Below are 20,633 nucleotides of genomic sequence, written 5' to 3'. Positions count from 1 at the left end.
ATGGAATAATATTCCTTTTACTTTTTTTTGCTTTTTTCACTAACACCTTAATATTATATTCAAATATCACTATTTTCACCAGTTATTCTCAATTAGTCACCCAGCAGTCAAGAAACTGCAATCCATTTGTGTTTGCTCATATTTTTCAAGAGATCAGAGTAAATCAAGGCTCAAGTCTACTGGGTGGCTAAACTAGTTAGACAAGCTGGTTAGCTTGATGCTACTGTGTGACTTTTAAAACTTGAAAGGCTGTTGTGAGTCCACGCCTGCAGCCTTTGCTGTTCTCTTTCTTTCATTTTAAATGTGCCATGAAGCTAGCTTGTGTGAGAACTTAGCTTTGTGCTGCTGAAATGACGATCCACATGATAGTGCCTCTCATTTGTCACAGAAAAAGGAAAGCCTTAAAGACCCACTCTGGTGAAAAACAGGTTTTTGGTGTTTTTAAAATATTCTTCGAGCATTTTTCTCATGATGGAAGACATATATTAGGAAAATTAAGCTTTTACAAAGATGCTTTTACCATAAACAAAAGATGATTGGAGTGGGACTTTAACAGTCAGCAAAATGACAAGAACAGCATACAAACATACACATATAACCTCACAGGGGGTTAACCCCCGTACAGGTCCTGTGGGCTTTTGGGTTTTCTGGGCCCGTAGAGGGTCGCAGAAAGGAGCGGCGGCTTTTTAAGGGGAGGAGTTGTCTTGCAGTTCCCTTAAGGCTCATGCATACGTTAATATTACAATTGCCGTCCACTCACAGCATATGGGTAGTGCTGTTGTCCTGCACCCTTAAACCTGTAGGACGTCACATAAACTACACTCTGACTGTCTAATTTTCTCATTTCTATCAGCCAGGGTGCACGCAAAGAACACACAACAGGTGCTCAAGGAGCGGGCACATATCACTTGAACACCACTAATTGTTCGGCAAAAAAAGCCTTTAAGCATTAAAAAAGAGAAGTTGAAAAAATGACAAATTTTATATAACACCTCCGTCTCTCCACCTTTACGTCCCCTTACGTCTTGTGTAATCCTACACAAGACGCACAAGACGTAACTTTTGTGCTATCCTAGGCACTTTAACATTGGGAGTTGGGTCATCTAGACCCACTAGACAGTGCACTGAACCTTTTTTCTTCAATGATTTGTGATCTTCACTGGTGTCCATGGATTACATGAAATCTTTCCACCTTTATCCACCTTTGCCATGGTAGGGAGAACACATCAATGCAAGGGTGGGGTCATCTAAGATAGCACAAGGGTTAAGTAGTTCCTACAACCTGTCCCCGGCAGCATCATTGTATAAAAAATGTTTGCTCGACGATCTTAACCTTTTGTGTGGACCACCTACAGGTTTTTCTAATTTTTTCCCTCATCTACCTGTAAGTGCAGTTGAGACTAACGCATTAACAATTGTCAGCAGTGGCGGTTCTACACTAACTTACTCCCTGGGCGAGTAACCCCACCAGCGCCCCCCCCCCCCCCCCCCACACACACACACACATACAAAATTTGACAACATCCTGTTGTGTTCCCTATCTTCTATTTAGCCATTTTACACAAAAAATGCATGAATTTTCTAGACTCGTATTACAGGGGGGTCAAACTCAGTCACACAGGGGCCTAAGTTAAAAACACGCTTAAGGTTTTGGGCCGAAGAAGATAAATGTTTACTGAACACACTAAACCTAAACTTTTAAACCTTTTAAACTGAACTTTTTGAACATAAATATGAATAAAAACAGGAACACAAGTTAAACCTTAAAGAAGTTGTAATATTTTGTTCTCCATATAAATATATTCTGTCAAAATTATACAAATATGAACTTGCTGCAGGACAAAAAGCAAAGAAAGCCTGGAAATATTAATAAGAAATTATATCAAATAATTCCATTTTTTTTGCTCTTTCATCATTTTTTAGAGAATTTTTTTTTAGAGCTGGACTCCTGCTTCATTTTTAGCAATAATTTCTTAATGTGTGACGTCCTGCGTGTGTCTTTGTGAAACATATCAGAGGGATTAGATCTAAAAAATAAAACTTATTGTGATTAATATGTTTAGGTCTTATAAAACATTAAAGACTAAATCTTAGAACTCATCAGTGGGATTACTCCAAAAATATTTGGCATTTCCCTAAATTTGTGCAACACCAACAGCAGAAATCCTCCAAAAAACTCAATCCTAAAAAAATGGTCTGATCTCATCCCCCCTCCCCCTCCCCCTCCCCTTCCCTCTGACACACGCGGCTCCGTCTCTATGACGGGAGGCGCAGCTGCGGCCCAGAGTTGGTTGTCAGATAGAAAAAGACTCCCAATCACCTGTTAGTGTGATTCAGCCAGCCACCGGCGAGTTGCGCTCCCCTCTCGAGTTTTTTGACTTATGTTCCAAAGACTACCGCAAAGAGGTGTGGCCGCAAGCGTCTTGCAGCAGAGGGCGGTGGTCACGTGCGCATCGGGTCTGCTGTGTCGGAGCAAAGAATTGTGGGAAATAATCTCCATTGCCTGCTTTTTTCGAAATTGGGTTGAGCACGGGTGTTTGTTCTGCCTAATTCCTTTTCATGTGCCTGTTTTACGTTGTTTCACTCTGAGGTATTCTTTTTTTTTTTTTTTTTTTTTTTTTGCACCATAAGTGTGAAGAGCAAATAGGAGGAAGACATTCTTAAGAGTCTGATGTGTCAAACAAAAAGCATTAAGTGTCGGCTGCTAAAGCAATTTCAAATTAAAAGCTCCAAGCTTCCTCTTTGAATATAGTATGTAGCACATTAGGTGTAACGCCTCAGGCACGGCAAATGGCGCCCCCTATGAAGTGCCGCCCTGGGCGACCGCCCACATCGCCCATATCAAAAACCGCCACTGATTGTCAGGGGGTATTTTTTGAAGAAGAGATCAACTCAACTCAGTTAGATTTAACTTTATTTGTATAGCACTTATCCTGCTACAGAGCATCTCAAAGTGCTTCCTATAATAAAATAGATATTAGTAAGATAAAAATAGTAGTTAAAATAGTAAACATAGTAAAAACCGTACAACTAATAATATTAAAGTTAAAAATAAAACAAACATAAAAAACCTAACACATACACATCCCACCAGTACAATCAAAATAAATTGATTTAATTGTTAATAGGATTTATATAATGAAATAAAAATGTGGAAAAGTAAAAACTATGTAAAATCTTTACTAGAAAGAGACAATCTAACTAGCATGGAAATCTCTGTCTCTCTATTGCAGATACAGCAATCATGCTGCGTTCCAGGAAATCCTGAAAGAGCTGAACGACTACGCGGGACAACGGGAGGTCATTGCCGAAAGCATGACCACCACCATTTGTACCGAACTCATTAAGCATTTACAGGACCTTAAAGTGGAGCGCAAAAATGTGAGGGGGAAAAAAAAGAAAGGAAGGAGGGCTGATTAACTTTGATGGATTGCTTTGGTGCCATCTTAACCTGCCACTCATTTAATGACACCTCTTCTCTTCCCAGCACCTGTTAGATGTCAAGAAGGCCCAGCAGAATTTAGACACTGCTTTTAAACACCTAGAAACCGTGAGTCACTCAATTTTGTTTTTACTCAGATGAAATTTAGATCATCTAATTGTTGAATGAAAGATACTTTTATCCTGTGATGGATTTAGCCGATGCTTTATTTAACATGATTGGATACATTTTGGTAGAAAATCCAAGGTACTTTTCTATAACTGATTCATTAGGTGGTTATTTTTGTGAAACTAATTAAATATTGAAAGTCATGAACAGTTAATAATATTTATTATCGCATAGGCAGATGAGAATACTTCTGACTCTGTTGAGTTCTTATGACAACAACCTTTTGAATCAGTGATCAATAACTTAGAAATACATAATGTCCTCACCGTTGTATTATAAGGTTTTATTCCTTAAGTTGTACTACATTTGTTTGTGTGTTTTTATTTCGATAGATAAAAAAACGTTCTGCCAAGGAGTGGGCAGAGGCTGAGAAAGCAACACTACAAGCAGAGAAAATTGAAAGTGATACCAACTCTACCAAGCCGGATGTCGACAAAGTAAACAGAAATCAAACCTGATTTGATATGACATTGTTTTCGTTTTTCGTATACTTCAATTTCTTCTTTGAAAATGTAATTGCCTGTCTCTGTTTCCTTCTTGTAATCGTCTGTCTCCTGCATCCTTTCCTGGTTTTTCTTCACTGCTTGGGGCATCTACAATTTTCTCCACCTCATTACATCCATTTATCTTTTTCTCTAAAGGCTAAACAGCATGCAAACGTGCGGACACACATAGCAGACGAGTGCAGGACGGACTATGCTGCAGAGCTGCAGAAATACAACAAGGAACAGAAGTCCCACTATTACTCTGAGATACCACAGATCCTTAATGTGAGATTAAATGACCCTAAACTCATAGGTTAACCAAGCATGTGAGGTGGTCAACAACGATGTATCTAAACAAAGATGCTGAATATCTCCTGAACAGAAACTGCAGGACATGGATGAACGGAGGATCAGGATCCTGGCGGAGAAATATTGTCGCTTTTCAGAAATTGAAAAGAACGTTCTGTCCATAATCACAAAGTGTCTCGATGGAATTACTGCAGCGGGAAAACAAATTGATGAGAAAAAGGTACGTTTGTATCGACGTTTCTCCTGCCGTTTCTGTCTGATATTGCATTTGAGATGTCGATGATCTGACTGACAGCAGACTGCAGAGGAATGATGGGATTTCTTGTTGTTTCAAATAATCTAGTTGGACAGAAACACACTTTCAGTCTTATATTGTGTAGATAAAAAATTATTTTTACTGTTGGGGGAAATGTACATGTTTTTGATTTTTGTTGAAAATCACAAAATACAAAATTTAAATACTTTTTATTTTTAATATTTGATGGAGGTTAAAGTTCACGGAGTCACCCAACTGATTATTAACTAATTGTTTTGAGCTGTTGCCATTTTTGTTCAGTGACATTCCAAAAAGGGTGCAGATTCCAGTTTGACAAGGCTTCAATAGATTAGAGCTCCAGCCCCTGCAAAGCTGATTACAACCCTCTTGAGTGTTTATTGCTTTTGCAAAGTGCATGCGTGCAGTTCACTTTCTAGGATGAGTAAACATAGTCCAATGATGCAAATAACCAACAGAGCTTTGCAGTTAGACTTTGTGCAAGGCTTTAATTCACCTGAATGTGAAAAGGATTCCTTGTGTTTTAGTTTGATGGAATGTAAAGGTATTTGTTTCTGGGCTGGAACTGGTTTTACATTTCAAAGAAGGAAAAGAAACACCACAAAATTACTAATTAATTAATTATTAATTATGTATTTGTATTATCTATTTTCTTGAATTCTTCTGTACAGTGACTAACAACAAAATATTGTAAACATTATTTTATTACCCACTAGGTTTTTATGAAATCTGTTTTAGAATCAGTTGAAAGCTGGAAAATTTACTAATTTGAAGTTTGTACAGAAGTTATGGTGTTCGGTTTGTAAAAAACAAAACACAAAAAAAGCTCAGAGGAATAATTTTTATAACTCCTTATTGCAAAATATGTTTAGTATGGTTAAACTGAAACAATTTGAACTTTTTGCTTTAAAACTAAAAGAAAATCTATTAGTTTGATCAATTCAGTTTGTCTGTAGATCAATTTCCCTTTAATGTATTAATTTTTTCCATTATTGGCACAAATGTGAATCACCACAGACAGATTATCTTGGTATCTTTACTGATTTAATTTGTAAATCTTTGTGTGTCTAACACGGCCGCACGATATGAGGAAAACCTGCGATTTGTGATATTAGTGATCAATATCGCGATAACGAAATAACTTGCGATTCATGACCAAACAGCAAAACAACCAAATACATAATTTCCATTTCACTGCAACAATGTAATTTAAATCAGAATCAGAAATACTTTATTGATCCCACACGTGGGAAATTTGTTTGTCACCATAGCAACTGACAGCAGAGGGAAAAAAAGACTTAGAATGAAATAAAAAAAACAAGAACAAAGAAAATGTAGCATAAATGCAAACATCAAAGTAGTAGTATAATTTAAAAAGCTATTTAAAAAGCTATTTACAGAAAATTAGAGTCAACATAACTTAAATTACACTCCAAATTACCCTTGTCCACATAGGAGGTGAACATCTAACATAAAAGGGTTCCATCCAATTTGTCAAATGCATAAAGGGATTTATTAGATGTGTTAAATAATTCAAGCTGCCATTGGATTGTTTTTTCACATTTAAGATGACCATTTATGGCAATTTTTGCCAACTTTTGTGATATGCGTATTGCACAGCTTACGATAACGATAACTTTGCAATATATTGTGCAGGCGTGGTGTCCAAGTACATTTGTCTTTTCTCTCTGCAGGACTCCAAACTTTTGATAGAACAACATAAGTCTGGGTTTGAACGACCCGGGGATGTGGAATTTGAAGACTACACCCAGGGAGTTAAAAAAGCTATTTCTGAATCCAGCCTCAACCCACCAAAAGTGCGCGGCAAGCTTCGGCTGTTCGGAAAGAAGCACAAGGTGAACTTCCACGATGTGCACACTAATGCTTCACACAGCCTCACCCACCTTTGCTTCTACCTTTTTAATTTGGAAAACGCAAAGCAACGGCAAATTCTAAACATTAAAGCCACTAAATGGGATTGAATTACAGGAAAAAAATCAATCATTTCTCAAAAGGTAAAATGGCCACATAAATGAGTGAGTACTAAAACAGCATGAGATAAATCAATTAAAACAATGCCTCAACCCTCAATCACTTAGTTTCCATGGATTTGTTAAGTAAATGGAGTAAATTGATTTCAGCCAGGATGGTGTGTTACAACTCTCACTGCACAACTTCACTGCCTGTATTGATGCTCAGTGTTTTCATTCTATTTTTTTAACTACTTGGAAAGTCAACTTTAAAACCTGCATTTTGTTTTAATCCCCTTTAGTATCGTGTTAATAGAAAGTAAAAAACACATCATAATGGTTAAATAGATAATCTGAGTGTTCATAATGAAAGTAAAAACTATGCTGACCTAATATTTTCTTAAAAAATCCCCAAAGTGGGCTTTTAATTATGATTATGCTGTTTTTTGGTAAAAAATTAAAATATCTGTGTCTTTTTCTAGGACTTAGTTTCTGCAGAGCGGCGGTAGTTTATTCGAAATTTGCCTCTTAGTTGTGAGCAGAACTGTTGGTCCGGAGCAACCCCGCCCCCCATTTCCATTTTTGCAGAGCAGAGAAGGGAGCTTATGGCCCACCCAGCGTCATTTCTATATCATGAATACTTTTTTTTTTAAACAATATTTTTTCATCTGCTCCTGATTCACAGCAACCCTAACCCTAACCCTTTGAATAAAGAAATACTCAGAAATGCAATTTTAATCTTAATATATGTCCTACTTCACCAGAAAAATTTGACAAGAACATGTTAAAAACATCAAAACACAATTTTCATCGGATCTTTGAACATGTGAAAGGAGTCAAAAACTGTCAATTCCTTTTGTTTCAATAAAGCTCCCTGAATTTTCCTATTCCCTAAAGGCTTAGTTTTGCTCCTATTAATACACATTTAAGAGACAATTAATTATCAAATGCATGTCAGGAACATTTTTCATGTAAGCTGTGCGTGCTACAACATGAGTTTCTGATTGGAGACAGTATTAAGGAAAAACAAAGTTCAAATAATGCTTAAAGGTTTTGTTTTTTTTTCTGAACAATTCCAAGTTAAATGCTTAATCAAGAACCCCCCTTCCCGCTGGCTTTTTTAAAATTGCAAAACTGTCATCTCTCTCACACACACACACACATACATATGACTCTAAACTGACATTCCTTTCATATCTCATCCAGTGACCTGTATCCCTCAGGGGCTGATTCTAATTCCAGGCAGCTGCACAGACATGCCCCAAAACAGCTCGGAGTCTCTGTTACTCTGTATCTGCATTATTGCAAAATCTCTGCAGCTCTTTGTCTGTTTCCTCTTTTTTTCCCCTCACATCGATGCATCTGCCCTCCTCTTCCTTCCTTCCTTCACTCCCATCTTCAGTTTACACCTTTTCTCCTTCATCCTCATATTTGGATGGAGCAGTGCACCCCTCTTTATCTCAGTCTGAAGGAGTTTAATAAAGCCAGTGAGGCTTTAGGTTGTAACATTTTTGTTTTTTTCTTGTGGTCTGTCCTGAGTGTTCTTGCTTGTAAAATATCTCATTGATGCTAGTGGCACATTAGTATCTGCTGAAGGGTGTTTGCACCTCTGTCTCACTGAATGTTATTCTTATTTTTATTTTATTTTTTTGTCTAGACGTCACATGGAAATAAGCATACGGTAAAACATGTTCTTGTTGCACACAGGATCTATGGGAAGTGTGCAGGGATAAAGGGATCTGGTGTCAAACCTCTGTCACTCTGAAACAGTTCAAAGAGTAACTCCATATTAGATGTTCTGCAAGGACTTCTGGGTAAAAAGCATCTTTCAAAGAGCTGCATGCAGTCCACATTCAAAACACACAAAAAAAAGTAGTAAGAGTTCGAATATCTGCAGTTCCCTAATTTGCCACTAGAGGCTTGTTGTAGTTTCTCTGCAGACATTTTAGTACGCCCAGATGCTACCAAAACAAAAATAATTAAAGCTTTTTCCATCAACTGTTTTGGTGTTTATTGCTAATATAAGCAATCATGACCACTGCATTAGCCAGAATTTTTCATCTTAAAAAATATTTAGAGTTAGAGTCTTTCAAAGTTTTTCTCGTTTACATTTGAATGCAAACCGTTTTGATCACTTTTAAATCTCTAATGGCTAAATTTTACACTCAGTCAATAAAAAAGCACGACATGAGTGATGTAAGCATATCTATCAAAGTTATTGTTTTACATTTATTTTAATTTCCAAATGACTGCAACTTAGCTTCGCTGCTGACGGTCTGAATGAGTCAGAAAGGGTTCACAACAAAGTGGAGTTACTCTTTAATAAATCTACTAAAGTGTATAAATCTTTGGTATAAGATGCTGCTTTTTTTGAAAACTGAAAACTGTGAAATGTGAACTTTAATGGAAAATTATCCAAAGCTTTCCTCTGGGATGTCACAACAAAATGACTTGTTTAATGTTAATAACCAAATCAGACACAGATGTAAGGTTCTACACAGCATTTCAGAAATATCTGTTATTTTTATGACTGTAAAGTTTAAAAAATTAGTTGACTTTAAGCACATATTAATATTTGTGTTTAAAAAATATTTTAAGAAACATAGATAGATTAAAAAACTTTTTTGATCCCACAAAGGGGAAATTACATTGTGTCCAAATTAGCTTTAAAACTAAACTTAAAAAACAGAAAAGTAGTTTGAGCAGTTGTCATGGAAATATGTTCCTCTAAAATAGTCGATCATTTGAAGCAAATGAAGCAAGAAGTAAAAATCTTTTACTTTTAGGTTTTTTCACAGGAAACAAACACAGCCATGCACTGATCTCACTGTCACAGTTTGAACAACAGATCTTATTCTAATAAAATCTCTTACTTAAGTCAACAAAAGTAATCCACATTTTTTGTGAATGTAGTTATTCTGTATGAGATCAGAAACTGAGTATATTTTTAAAGTGACTACACAAATTGTTTTGATTTAAACCAATATTAAAAAAATGTAACAAAGATAAGATGTCATGTAGAAAAAATACTTCAATATTATTTGCAAACATTGTTGAGGTATTTTTAAGACTTTCAATCAAAGTGTTAGTAGGGCTAGACAAAATACTGAATCTAGTTTTACAGGAAATACTTTCACTATTTGAATTATTTTTTTAAATGAAATGGGAATTCTTTTTTCTAAAACAAATTAACCGTTTTTTAGCCTGAAGAAATTCAACACATGACCTATAAAATATATTTAGGGTTTAAAGGGCCTACACAATGCAAAATCTATTATTTTTAGCTTTTAAGTAATGTTCATCCCTCATGAAAAGAAACCCCAACGCAGTATTTTGATCACTTCATGTATTTCTGAGTATTCATCTAAAACCCTGCTCTCAGTTCTCACATTGTGACATAGACCAGTGAGGAACCGCCCCTTTCAGGAAGAGTGCACTGCCAGCACCGCTCCCAGACTAACACACACACACACTTTCTCTGCAGAGCTAAAGGCAATTGGCTAAACGCTTTCCTTTCCTATGCACATCCATCTTTGGAAAATTCTGATGTTATCTGTTTTTGTGGGAGAAACGCAGTCAGGCTGGTGAGGTCTAGGCTGACGTCATGAAATGGGCGGTACCCACAAGGAGAGAAAGGCGGTGCCTCAGAGATCGAGTCGTCTTACTTCCAGATTGGAAATGAAGATAACTAATATTTAATCAAAAATTTGTTCTTTTGTGTGCGTGAGGTAATATATTATTATATACGTGTTTACTAATAAAGGTTTAAGAATAGCATGTTATATGCCCTTCAAAAAATCAATACTTTGATTTAAGATAAGTTAGAATTCAGTTAAATCAATTGCTCAAACAGCCAATTCTTGAATGCACCATGACACTTTACTCTTTTAAAACCTTTTTTACATTTGAATTTTTATGGCATCACAGATGAAAGTTATATTTGTTCTTTCGGTCTTTGTGGTTTTATTAACCAAAATAGACTCTTCACATGCTAATTCGTGGTCCTCTATTTTAAATTGATCCCTCTGTCAACATTCATCATATGGACTCATACGCCAAATAAATCACATTATGGGGGGGAAAAATCTTCAACTTTTCTTTGCTCCCTTATTCCATAACTGACCAAAGAGAAACCTTCCACTGACTTGAATGCAAGCCCAGGTCTGAAGGTTCGGTTTGTGACTCAAAGCAAGCCAGAATTCTAAAAGTTTAATCACCTTTATCAATTTATGGTATTGTAGAACCTGAGCAAATCCTCAGTGTGGGTTCTTTGCTGAAGGAGTGAACTAAAACCCCTTAAGAGAGCTATAAAGGCACAGATTTGAAAGGGGATTTCATAAATGAATGTCATCCATTACAAATAACATAACATGTCTCACAGAAAGTAATTCTGTGTCTCTCCTGTGTTCATTGATTGGAAGCTGAATTTGCAGCACTAACCTGTCTGTTTTTGTCCACATCTCTTTAGCAGCGACAACAAGGTATTGAGTGTCTACTCCTGTTTATGAAGATCAGCCTGTTGACGGTGTGTTATGTGTGTTATTGCCTTGTGTGTCTGTGTTTGTGTGTAGGCACAATCAGAGGACTTCTCTCACCTTCCTCCAGAGCAGAGGAAGAAGAAGCTGCAAGCCAAGATTGAGGAAATCAGCAAAGATCTGCAGAAGACTCAGGACCAAAGGTGAAGAGGTCAACTGTGAAGTTAGTTGTACAGCATGTATACTAAAAATGTGCAGCTTCCAGAAATGTTCAGAGGTTATCTTGATACAACTCCAAAACGATTCTCCTCCTATTTAGAAAATTATCAAAAATTGATTTTTACATTTTTGAATTAAACAGTGTTCCTGAGATGTTTGCACATATTATAAATAGCCATCATAGCTACATGTAGATATAAACTTTTCATTTGAAAGCTTAATTCCCACTTAAAGGAGAGGTTTTTTTCAAGAGAAAACTAGCATTATTGTGTCCTTTTAATGCTAATTTCTACTTATTCACTCTCTGCTTAAGCAGTGCATATATTCTCTAAGCAACACAATTTTGTCTGACCTCAGTGAAGCACTGGATAAGATGAAGGGCGTGTATGAGCAGACTCCACAGATGGGAGACCCTGCCAGTCTGGAACCACAGATCTTAGAAACTTCCCAGAAAATAAGCCGCTTGAAGGGGGAGCTGAATAAATATGAGGTACTGCACACGCCCGCATGCATACAAATCACAAACAATCGTTTTAGACCTTATAAAAAATACCTTTTTCGTGTCAGACATGGCTTTCAGACATAGTAGGAGGAGAGGAATCGCCCAGCACCATCAACAACAACAGTCAACACGGGTAAGGCCTGCATCCACTTAAAGAAATATCACGGGGAAAAAACAGTTTAATGGTCACATGACAATATGGACCTCTACCTTTACACATGTTCTAACTGAGCATGTGCAATGGAGGCAGCCAGTGTCCTATAAGGCCTGACTGACCAACACGTGGCCGAGCCTGGGAGCTTATGTGTTAGTATCGAACCAGACTGCTTCATGAGCTCAGTTCAGGCGACCTCAGAGCTGATATCTGTGTCTGCTGGCTGACACCAACCATTTGGTGGAAAACATCGCAAAAATGGAATCTAAAGGAAGTGAAAAGACCTTTACGGGAAAATGTGTCTTATTTTCTGTCATGCAAGAAAAATAATCTTATCTAGAAAGTTTTTCAGAAAGGAAAATAATCTTTGTTTAAGAAAACATGTCGTGGTGACTGGAATTTTTTTCTTAAAATAAGAATTCTTGATAAGAAATGTTTTGACTTATTTAAAGAAAAAAAGAGTTTTTGACTTATTTCTAGGGTCCTGGTTTTGCAGTGCACCACTATTAAACCCTACACATTTCTTTACAGTTCATTATTTTTCAACTTAAATTATTAGAACTCATGTGGGTTTTGTTTACAACTAGATTGTCCGGGTCTCACCTCTACTTAAATGGGTTACAGTCAATTTGTGGTCATACACTGCAAAAACAGGCCCCTTAGAAGAAAGTCAATCATTCTTACCTTAATGGCCGATTTTCTTTAAATAAGCTAAAACATCTGCCTGACACAACAGAATAAGATTTTTTCTTTTAACAGTCTATTTACCTTCTTAAGATTTAGTTTTTGCAGTGTACTGGTAACATTTTAAAGGTATAAATATTTACTTAACATTTGATTCCTTTTATATTTATTTTATAACAGGTAGTTTTAAAAGATTAGTTGTTGGTACCTGGGATGGCCAAAAAAGTTTTCTGGTTTTTTTCAGAAATATTTTCTTGCTTAACGATAGTTTTTCCTAATGGGAAAAAAAATGTTAGTAATTAGATTTTGGAAGCTCTCAGCTGTCATCTAAACAGATCTGTCAGTGTCACCTAACTTGTTTTTCCCATGTTAATAATTTAGTGGGTCTTCAGAAAAATAATGAGCGGCTGACCTCCACATCAATTTCTATCGCCATTGATTCTGCTTTCCATGTCTAACCTTTGTTTACCTTGGAAAGACACATTTTGAGTGAATCTTAATACTACATGTACATTCAAAAAATAAACAAAAAAAACGCGAATTCATATATGGATCACATAAGGACAAGCATGTGAAAGTGGAAATGTCAGATTTACATGACAGAATGTCTCCAGCCTCCAGCCCAGGTTCAACAGAGTGCATCTCCTCCTGTATGCTTAGTTCTTAACAATTCAGACAAAAAAAAATCATACAAATATTTGTCCACAAGGGGGCACTTTAAAAACACACATGATCAGGAAGATAATTTTACTCTGTTAGAGGTCTCTTATGGCTAGTTTTTTTTCTGAAAACTGAAAATTAATTCTGAATATGTATTAAATCTTAATCTGGATGCAAACTGTTAATTTGTTAACCCGACATTTTGTTTATTACAATTTTTAAGATATTAACTTCAGTAATATTTCAGAGAGTAAGCAAGAATGTATATATTTTTAAAGCTTTTGTTTTGGATTTAAAATTTTGTTGATTTATTGATAATTTTTTTGGGTCTAGGAATGACAATTCTCAAAACATCTACACAAGTTTTGAGGAGGATTTTGATGACATACCATCGCCCATCGGCCACTGCGAAGCTTTGTACACCTTTCAGGGTATATTTTTTATGGCTCACTTTTATCTCATACATGCATAAACCTCCTTTTAATCTATGTACCTATCGTTCTTATTTCTCTTTAATAATGTGCAGGCAACAGCGAAGGCACTGTTTCCATTTTGGAGGGGGAGCTGTTAACCATAATGGAGAATGACAAAGGAGATGGATGGATGCGAGTCCTGAAAGGCAATGGGGAGGAGGGCTACATACCTTCATCCTACGTCAAGCAAACAGCCTAACTTCCATTACTGAGAGGTTAAAAGCCAGCGTGGAATACAAAGCCATTCAAAACAACTGGAGTTGTTGTTCAAATCTTTGATGTCAGCCACATTGGGGTGAATGGGAGCTGTTATGGGCGTGGACTCCAGAATGCTCCCCCATCTCTGACCCCCCTCTGGGAAGTGAGACTGAGCCATAAAAAGCTAAATATCAGTCCTGCATTATTCCTATAGAATTTATAAAAGCGACAAATTTTGAATGTAGTTACGACAATTCCTGTAACTCCCGCTTCATTGTACATTTATTTTATTCCAATATTTTATGAATATTTTATTGCTCAACTTGACTTTTTTTTCTGTCAGTTCTTTCAACCTGCTGATGCTTTTTTTCTCTAGCTTTTCACTTAAACCACTGTCCTAAAAATAATGTGAGGTATTAATCATAGTTATTTTGTGTTAATAATTGAATGAAAACCACTACACAGTTGGGAGTGTGCAAAATATCTTAAGCAAATATAAAATTTTCTTCTTTTCTTAAAATATGTTTATGTTTTGTGAGTTGAAGCATTCCTTCCCATGATGATTCCAGGACTTTTTAAAAAAGTGCTCCTCGTGAACTTAAAGATTACCGCAGGTTTCACTCAAAGAAGAGATTTTCCATCATGTCATCTGCAGCAAAGCTGGAGCATAACAAAGAAACCGCTTGAGTCAATACGTAAGGTAGAAAAAGGGCTATATAAGTATACGCCATTTACCAATACAATAAAAAAAAATGAAGAATTAAAGCTAACACTGTTGAAGTGTTTTTATTCCATTTCTATTGAGAAAGAAAATGATTACAACAGCTTTTAGGGTTAATTGGGGTACTTTTAGTACAGTAAAAACGTTCCACAATGGTAACATTACATTTTAGCTTCTGTGTGATCTCTTGTGAATTTTGGAGAGACTAGGGAAACAAAAAATACTTAAAAACAGATTAAATCTTGGTGCAAATCCTCTATTATACAAATTTTGTTGAAAGGCTGTTTTTAATTTTTATATAAGATATTTAAATACTGCTATTCAAAATGCATTTTATGGTATTTAATTTATGCCTAAGTATAGCAAAAATGTGAATTTATAAATAATTTTGAAGATTTTGTGCATAGAAAAGCTGTTTTAGAAGGAATTATTTTGCTGGGGGGGATTGGATTAGAAACCCTTCAATGTAACTTAAGTCTGTCCAATGACTGGCCACTTTTCCATTCCTCTTAATTTTATAAATTCACCCACTTTTTCTTTTTCTTTTTTTCTAACACTGACCTACAATCTATTTTAGCATTGAAAAACCAATTCGGAGGGATGACTTAACTTTGTTTTTGCAATGAGCATGAAGAACACATTTAAAATGTCAACATGACTACTTTAAAAGTAGTGTTTGTAGGTCAAATCTTGAATCCTTTGTGCCATGGCTAAGCGATTTCACCGATAAACAATCTTCTGAAAAAGTTATGAAGATGGTCCTTAAAAGGAATCCTTCCAAATATTGCTAAGGAGTACTTTTAAAAGGATTACAGGAATTTCTGGATTCCTTTTTTAAAAAACGTAAATGTTTAATACAACACAAAACCGCTACTGTCCTTTTAGGCTTTGGATATCTGGATAACTGGGGCTTTGTTTGTTCTTCAACACTTAATGTTAATTATTAAGCTAAAATGGCAAATGTGAGCTGGAATAACTGCACCTGAATATTTTTTGTTTCTTCTCTTAAACAAGCTACAAAGAGTTTACTCATCTGTTTTCCTGCTACTCAAACTAGCAAATGTTTTGTCACCATTTGAGAGGATTTACCTGTGTGATGTGTTTTTTTTTTATCTTTGTTTCATTGTATTTACGTGTATTATAAAATAATAATTACATTTCCGTTGATGTTGAAATAAAACGCATCCATGGACTTCACAAAGTCTGTTTTTATTGTAGTTCAAACAGTGGCGTCCATTCATTCAAATCATGCTTTTGCTTTGAAATCAGACATGTACAGGCTGGGGTTTGGAATAATTGAACACTGGTTTGTTATTAGAAATGTACATTTTGTAAACTGTGGAAACTCAATAGTTCCACTTTTCCTGTGAAAAAAACCCCCAGATCTCTTCACAGTGATGATTTGCCCACAAAATCTAGCAAACAAAGACAAATTGCTCACATTTAAGTAAATAAAGACATTTCTTTTTCCTCTGCCTGATCCCATAAGATCTCTTTTACTAAACACAAGGGGCTCAGTTAGCAGTTTTGTTTCATTTTTGGCTTGTTTTTTTTTTTGTTTCCTCCAATGAAGAAAGTGCTGCTGTCAGCTTCCATCTGATCGGTAAACAGCTCAAAGTCAAGAGTCTGCTTGTTGTGGGACGACTTCCACAGGCTCCAGTTTATCAGAGAGGACATGAAGAATCTTGTCAAATTTCTCATATCTCTCTTTTCTGCCTGCAGTTGCACCCTGCTGACCCCAAAACAGCCGCAGGGCGAACTCGGTCCGGAAGGCCTCCAGCAGCTCGGGCACCGGCTCCCAGCCCCCTGTGGAGGGACAGGAACAGTCTCATGAAGAACATTTTAGCACTTTACCTGTTTTCTCTTTTTACTGAATTTTTCAATTCAGGTTTGTTGTTAATGTTGTGCAAGAGTTAAAAAGAAGACAATCTAAAAGAAATCTGACTTTTATTTATTTATATAATTGTTTAATTTTTTTCCAGCTTGTAAACGTCAATGGTGAAAATAAGAACCACCTCATGTCTGATTCCTGACAAAATGAGGGGAAAGTTTTGGCATTTTACGACACAATGTAAAAAGAGTGTTGCAGACAATTTTTGTCATCTAACCCAATCTCAATATGACCTAACTCTAATTTGAAAGAAAAAAAAGTGTTTAACTGACAGTTACATCATGTGAGTGAACTTTATAGTGCTCTGTACCTGAGAGCAGGGATTTTGCAAACTCCTGATAGTCCCCAGCGTGCAGGGCAATACTCCGAGCTGACTGAAGGACATTGTAAAGCAGCTGGCAGCCCTGATCGCTGTTCTCCAGAGGATCCTCTCCCTCCATGACCATTAGCAGAGGAATTAGGTGTGGGATGGCTACAGTATTGTCAAATGAAGAGCCTATTGGAAACCCAAACCAAATGAAATCCAGTCAGCACCTTAAATATAAGGCCCAATCAACATCAGGTAGCATTTTTTAAACATTATGAATCCAGATTAGTTTGTAGTATCTTGCCATTAATTAGTCCCTATATTTAAAAAGTTACATTTTCATGGAGTTCTTGCTTAATATGTTTTTAATCGATGACAGTCCAAATGTTTTAAATAAACAGTGTTGAAAATAAATGTTTAGCAGTCACAGATTCTGCAAATGTCCCTCTAAAAAAATGAGAGAGGTCTGTAATGTTTCTCATTGGTACACTTTAACAGACTACTACAGACTAGCGAACTGTCCAGGGTGTCCCCTGCCTTCGCCTGCAAGTGGGCTGGATAGGCTCCAGCAGCCCCGCGACCCCGAAAGGGATCAAACGGATTAGAAAAAGAAAAGAAAAAGGTACACTTCAAATGTGGTAGAGTCACAGTCCTGAATCTCTTTTCTGCTCATTGGTCACAAAAACATTGTTTTATTTGTAAAGCAATGTAGAAAATATGTATTTGGTCAAAAACAGAACCTCCTCCAAATGCTTTGTATTGCAACTGGTTGGTAATGATTGAGGTTGAATATTTCCTGTAGCTCCTGAGCAAGTTTGCCCGAACAGTAACTGCTGCATTCTTCCATGCAGATCTTTAAGAACATACATTTCTCATTCATCCTTTCCTCAATATGGATCAGTTGTCAGAAAAACCTCCCCAAAGCATGATGTGCCCACTCCCATGTCTCGTATTGGGAATAGTGTCGTGGGATTAAGTCAGCATTCCCCAAATATAGCAAGTGGCATTTATGCTAAAGAGTTTTATTTTGGTTTCATCTGACCACATGACATTCTCCCAGTCCTTCTCTGGATCTTTCAGATGGTCTCTGACGAACTTTAGAAGGGCCTGGACATGTGCTGGTTTAAGCAGAGGGACCTTTGGAGAAATGTAGAATTTAAATTCACTTACCATCTCCCTCATTCAGTAACTTCATGAAGGGTTTGAGCTTTTTTTCATATAATATTGCACTCTCTGTATGGTTCCTTCTCAGTGCTCTCCATGTCATCTCCAGGCGCACAATCTATACATACGTCAATCCAAAACCAAACATATGAATAAACGACAAGTCTCAACTTTATTGCAAATCTATAGCAAAGGTTGGGTACCTGAGGCATCTCCAGAGCTTTCATCACAGCTGAGAAGGAATAAAGGTTGTGGACCTGCTCTTTCAGGGCATGAGCCAACAAGATTATTTTGTGCAAAACAGTTGCTCTCTGACTCACAGTTCCTGTGCAGCCCAGGATGTCTATTGCCACTCCTAGTGCTATTAGATGATGTCTATAAGGAAAAGAACAAAAACCAACAAACAAAAACTGTTAGTGGTTGGTGTCCACTCAAACAGATGTCAGTCCAAAGTGTGGTACCTTTCTAGCAAATCCTGTCGTAGTTGGCGTCCATGTGGTAGAGTCACAAGCTCCAGTCCTGAATCTACTCCCATGGTCCTTTTCTGCTCATTGGTCACCCCAACAATCCTAGCAACCTGCAAGTTTTGGTCAGGTTGTTTAAGCCCTCTCAATAAAATTGGCACTTAATGAAATTATTTTAGGTGATTTTTTTCAAATAAATTATTTATGTGAATATGATGAAAGTTAAAGTCAAAAATACTATGCATTCTTTTGTCAAGTAATGTAAAAAATTGGTTTAGGTAAGACTATATGTTTTTTAGGTCTAAATTTGAAAGAGAAATGCATTTGTGTAGATATGTGTTTGCAAGTGCAAAACAGTTGTTTGTTAAACAACAATCCTTCATGTGGTTTACTTTTACTACTTTGTGATGAGGGCAGGAAAGCATTCCTGTGGTCATGGAATTCAGCAGCAGAGCGTGTCCTGGGTTTACCTGACAGTCAACACTGAGCATGTGCAGAGCGGTTATGCTTGGATCGGAGCGGTTGAAGTGCTCTTTGAGTATGAGCAGGACGCTGGGCTCCAAAGGTCGGTTGTTTTCTGGCAAAAGCAGTGATTCAAAAAGCTCCAGCTGGAAACATGAGGTTGTCTCCATCTGCATGCAGAATACAAAAGTCAAAACTCTAATTTATTTAACTCTGACACTTGTGATTCTTTCAAAAAATGTGCATTTTTATCATTTTTTCTACAATTTTTTATCAGTTCTATATAAAAACCCTCCTTTATTTTGTCTTTTATTCCTCCACACAAAAACCTTTAGTTTTAGGATTCCTCAGATATCTTTGCACAGCTAATAATTTTTAACCATTTGTTGAGGGGGGTTGTTACTGCAAAGGCCATGGCAAATATCTTTAAGTAATTTTCATCGACAACATGGTCTTCTTCTTTCTCTTTCGGCCTTTCCCATCAGGGGTCGCCACAGCGAATCATCCTTTTCCACCTCACTCTATCATGAACATCTTCTACCCTAACATTAGCCAACTTCATGTCCTCTGTTAAGACATCCATATATCTCCTCTTTGGCCGTCCTCTTGCCCTCCTGCCAGGCAGCTCCATCTCCAACATCCTTCTACCAATATATCCACTATCCCTCCTCTGAACATGTCCAAACCATCTCAGTCTGGCTTCTCTGACTTTGTCGCTAACACAGGCAACATGAGCCGTCCCTCTGATGTACTCGTTCCTTATCCTGTCTAACCTGGTCACTCCTAAGGAGAACCTCAACATCTTCATCTCCGCTACCTCCATCTCAGCCTCTTGTCTCTGTCTCACTGCTACCGTCTCTAACCCATAGAGCAGAGCTGGTCTCACCACTGTCTTGTACACCTTTCCTTTGAGTCTTGCTGACACTCTTCTGTCACACAACACTCCTGACACTTTCCTCCACCCGCTCCAACCTGCCTGCACTCGCCTCTTCACCTCTTTTCCACACTCCCCATCACACTGAACTGTTGACCCCAAGTACTTAAACTCCTGCACCTTCTTCACCTCAGTCCCCTGTAACCTAACGCTTCTACCTTGATCCCTCTCGTTCAGACACATGTATTCTGTCTTACTACGACTGACCTTCATGCCTCTTCTTTCCAGAGCAAACCTCCACCTCTCTAGCTGTTCCTCCACCTGCTCTCTACTCTCACTGCAAATTACAATGTCATCCGCAAACATCATTGTCCAGGGAGATTCCTGTCTTACCTCGTCTGTCAGCCTGTCCATCAGCATAGCAAACAAAAAAGGACTCAAAGCTGATCCTTGGTGTAGTCCCACCTCCACCTTGAACTCCTCTGTCTGACCTACAGCACATCTCACCACCGTCATACTTCTCTCATACATGTCCTGAACTACTCTGACATACTTCTCTGCCACTCCAGACGACCTCATACAGTACCACAGCTCCTCCCTCGGCACCCTGTCATACGCCTTCTCTAAATCTACGAACACACAATGCAGCTCCTTCTGACCTTCTCTGTACTTTTCCATCAACATTCTCAAAGCAAAAATGGCATCAGTGGTGCTCTTACTTAAGTAATTTTCATCGA

The 20,633-nt window shown here is 37.2% G+C and overlaps 2 protein-coding genes across 3 annotated transcripts in view; one reads left to right on the top strand and one right to left on the bottom strand.

The window, feature by feature from the left end:
• LOC101166606 (cdc42-interacting protein 4 homolog) overlaps positions 1-15,928 on the top strand; it is a 25,989-nt gene extending 10,061 nt beyond the window's left edge. The window contains exons 4-14 of the mRNA XM_011477482.3: positions 3,234-3,381; positions 3,488-3,550; positions 3,943-4,047; positions 4,252-4,380; positions 4,478-4,624; positions 6,373-6,534; positions 11,220-11,326; positions 11,700-11,832; positions 11,910-11,977; positions 13,676-13,773; positions 13,869-15,928. Coding sequence (XP_011475784.1) covers positions 3,234-3,381; positions 3,488-3,550; positions 3,943-4,047; positions 4,252-4,380; positions 4,478-4,624; positions 6,373-6,534; positions 11,220-11,326; positions 11,700-11,832; positions 11,910-11,977; positions 13,676-13,773; positions 13,869-14,014 — 1,306 coding nt within the window. The 3' untranslated portion in view covers positions 14,015-15,928. The remainder of the gene's footprint in view (positions 1-3,233; positions 3,382-3,487; positions 3,551-3,942; positions 4,048-4,251; positions 4,381-4,477; positions 4,625-6,372; positions 6,535-11,219; positions 11,327-11,699; positions 11,833-11,909; positions 11,978-13,675; positions 13,774-13,868) is intronic.
• LOC101166360 (breast cancer anti-estrogen resistance protein 3) overlaps positions 15,925-20,633 on the bottom strand; it is an 18,402-nt gene continuing 13,693 nt past the window's right edge. The window contains exons 14-19 of one of the 2 annotated variants that reach the window (XM_004066047.4): positions 19,031-19,192; positions 18,558-18,673; positions 18,300-18,471; positions 18,103-18,214; positions 16,936-17,121; positions 15,925-16,540 (exon numbers count right to left, since the gene is read on the bottom strand). In XM_004066047.4, the coding sequence (XP_004066095.1) occupies positions 16,353-16,540; positions 16,936-17,121; positions 18,103-18,214; positions 18,300-18,471; positions 18,558-18,673; positions 19,031-19,192 (936 nt within the window). In that variant the 3' untranslated portion in view covers positions 15,925-16,352. The remainder of the gene's footprint in view (positions 16,541-16,935; positions 17,122-18,102; positions 18,215-18,299; positions 18,472-18,557; positions 18,674-19,030; positions 19,193-20,633) is intronic. The other variant, XM_011477498.3, reaches the window with a different exon arrangement.

Source organism: Oryzias latipes, chromosome 1, assembly GCF_002234675.1.
Source record: "Oryzias latipes chromosome 1, ASM223467v1".
NCBI classification, from domain to species: Eukaryota; Metazoa; Chordata; class Actinopteri; order Beloniformes; family Adrianichthyidae; genus Oryzias; species Oryzias latipes.
The sequence above is the reverse complement of the archived record's forward strand: the minus strand, read 5'-3'. Positions and strand labels throughout refer to the sequence as shown.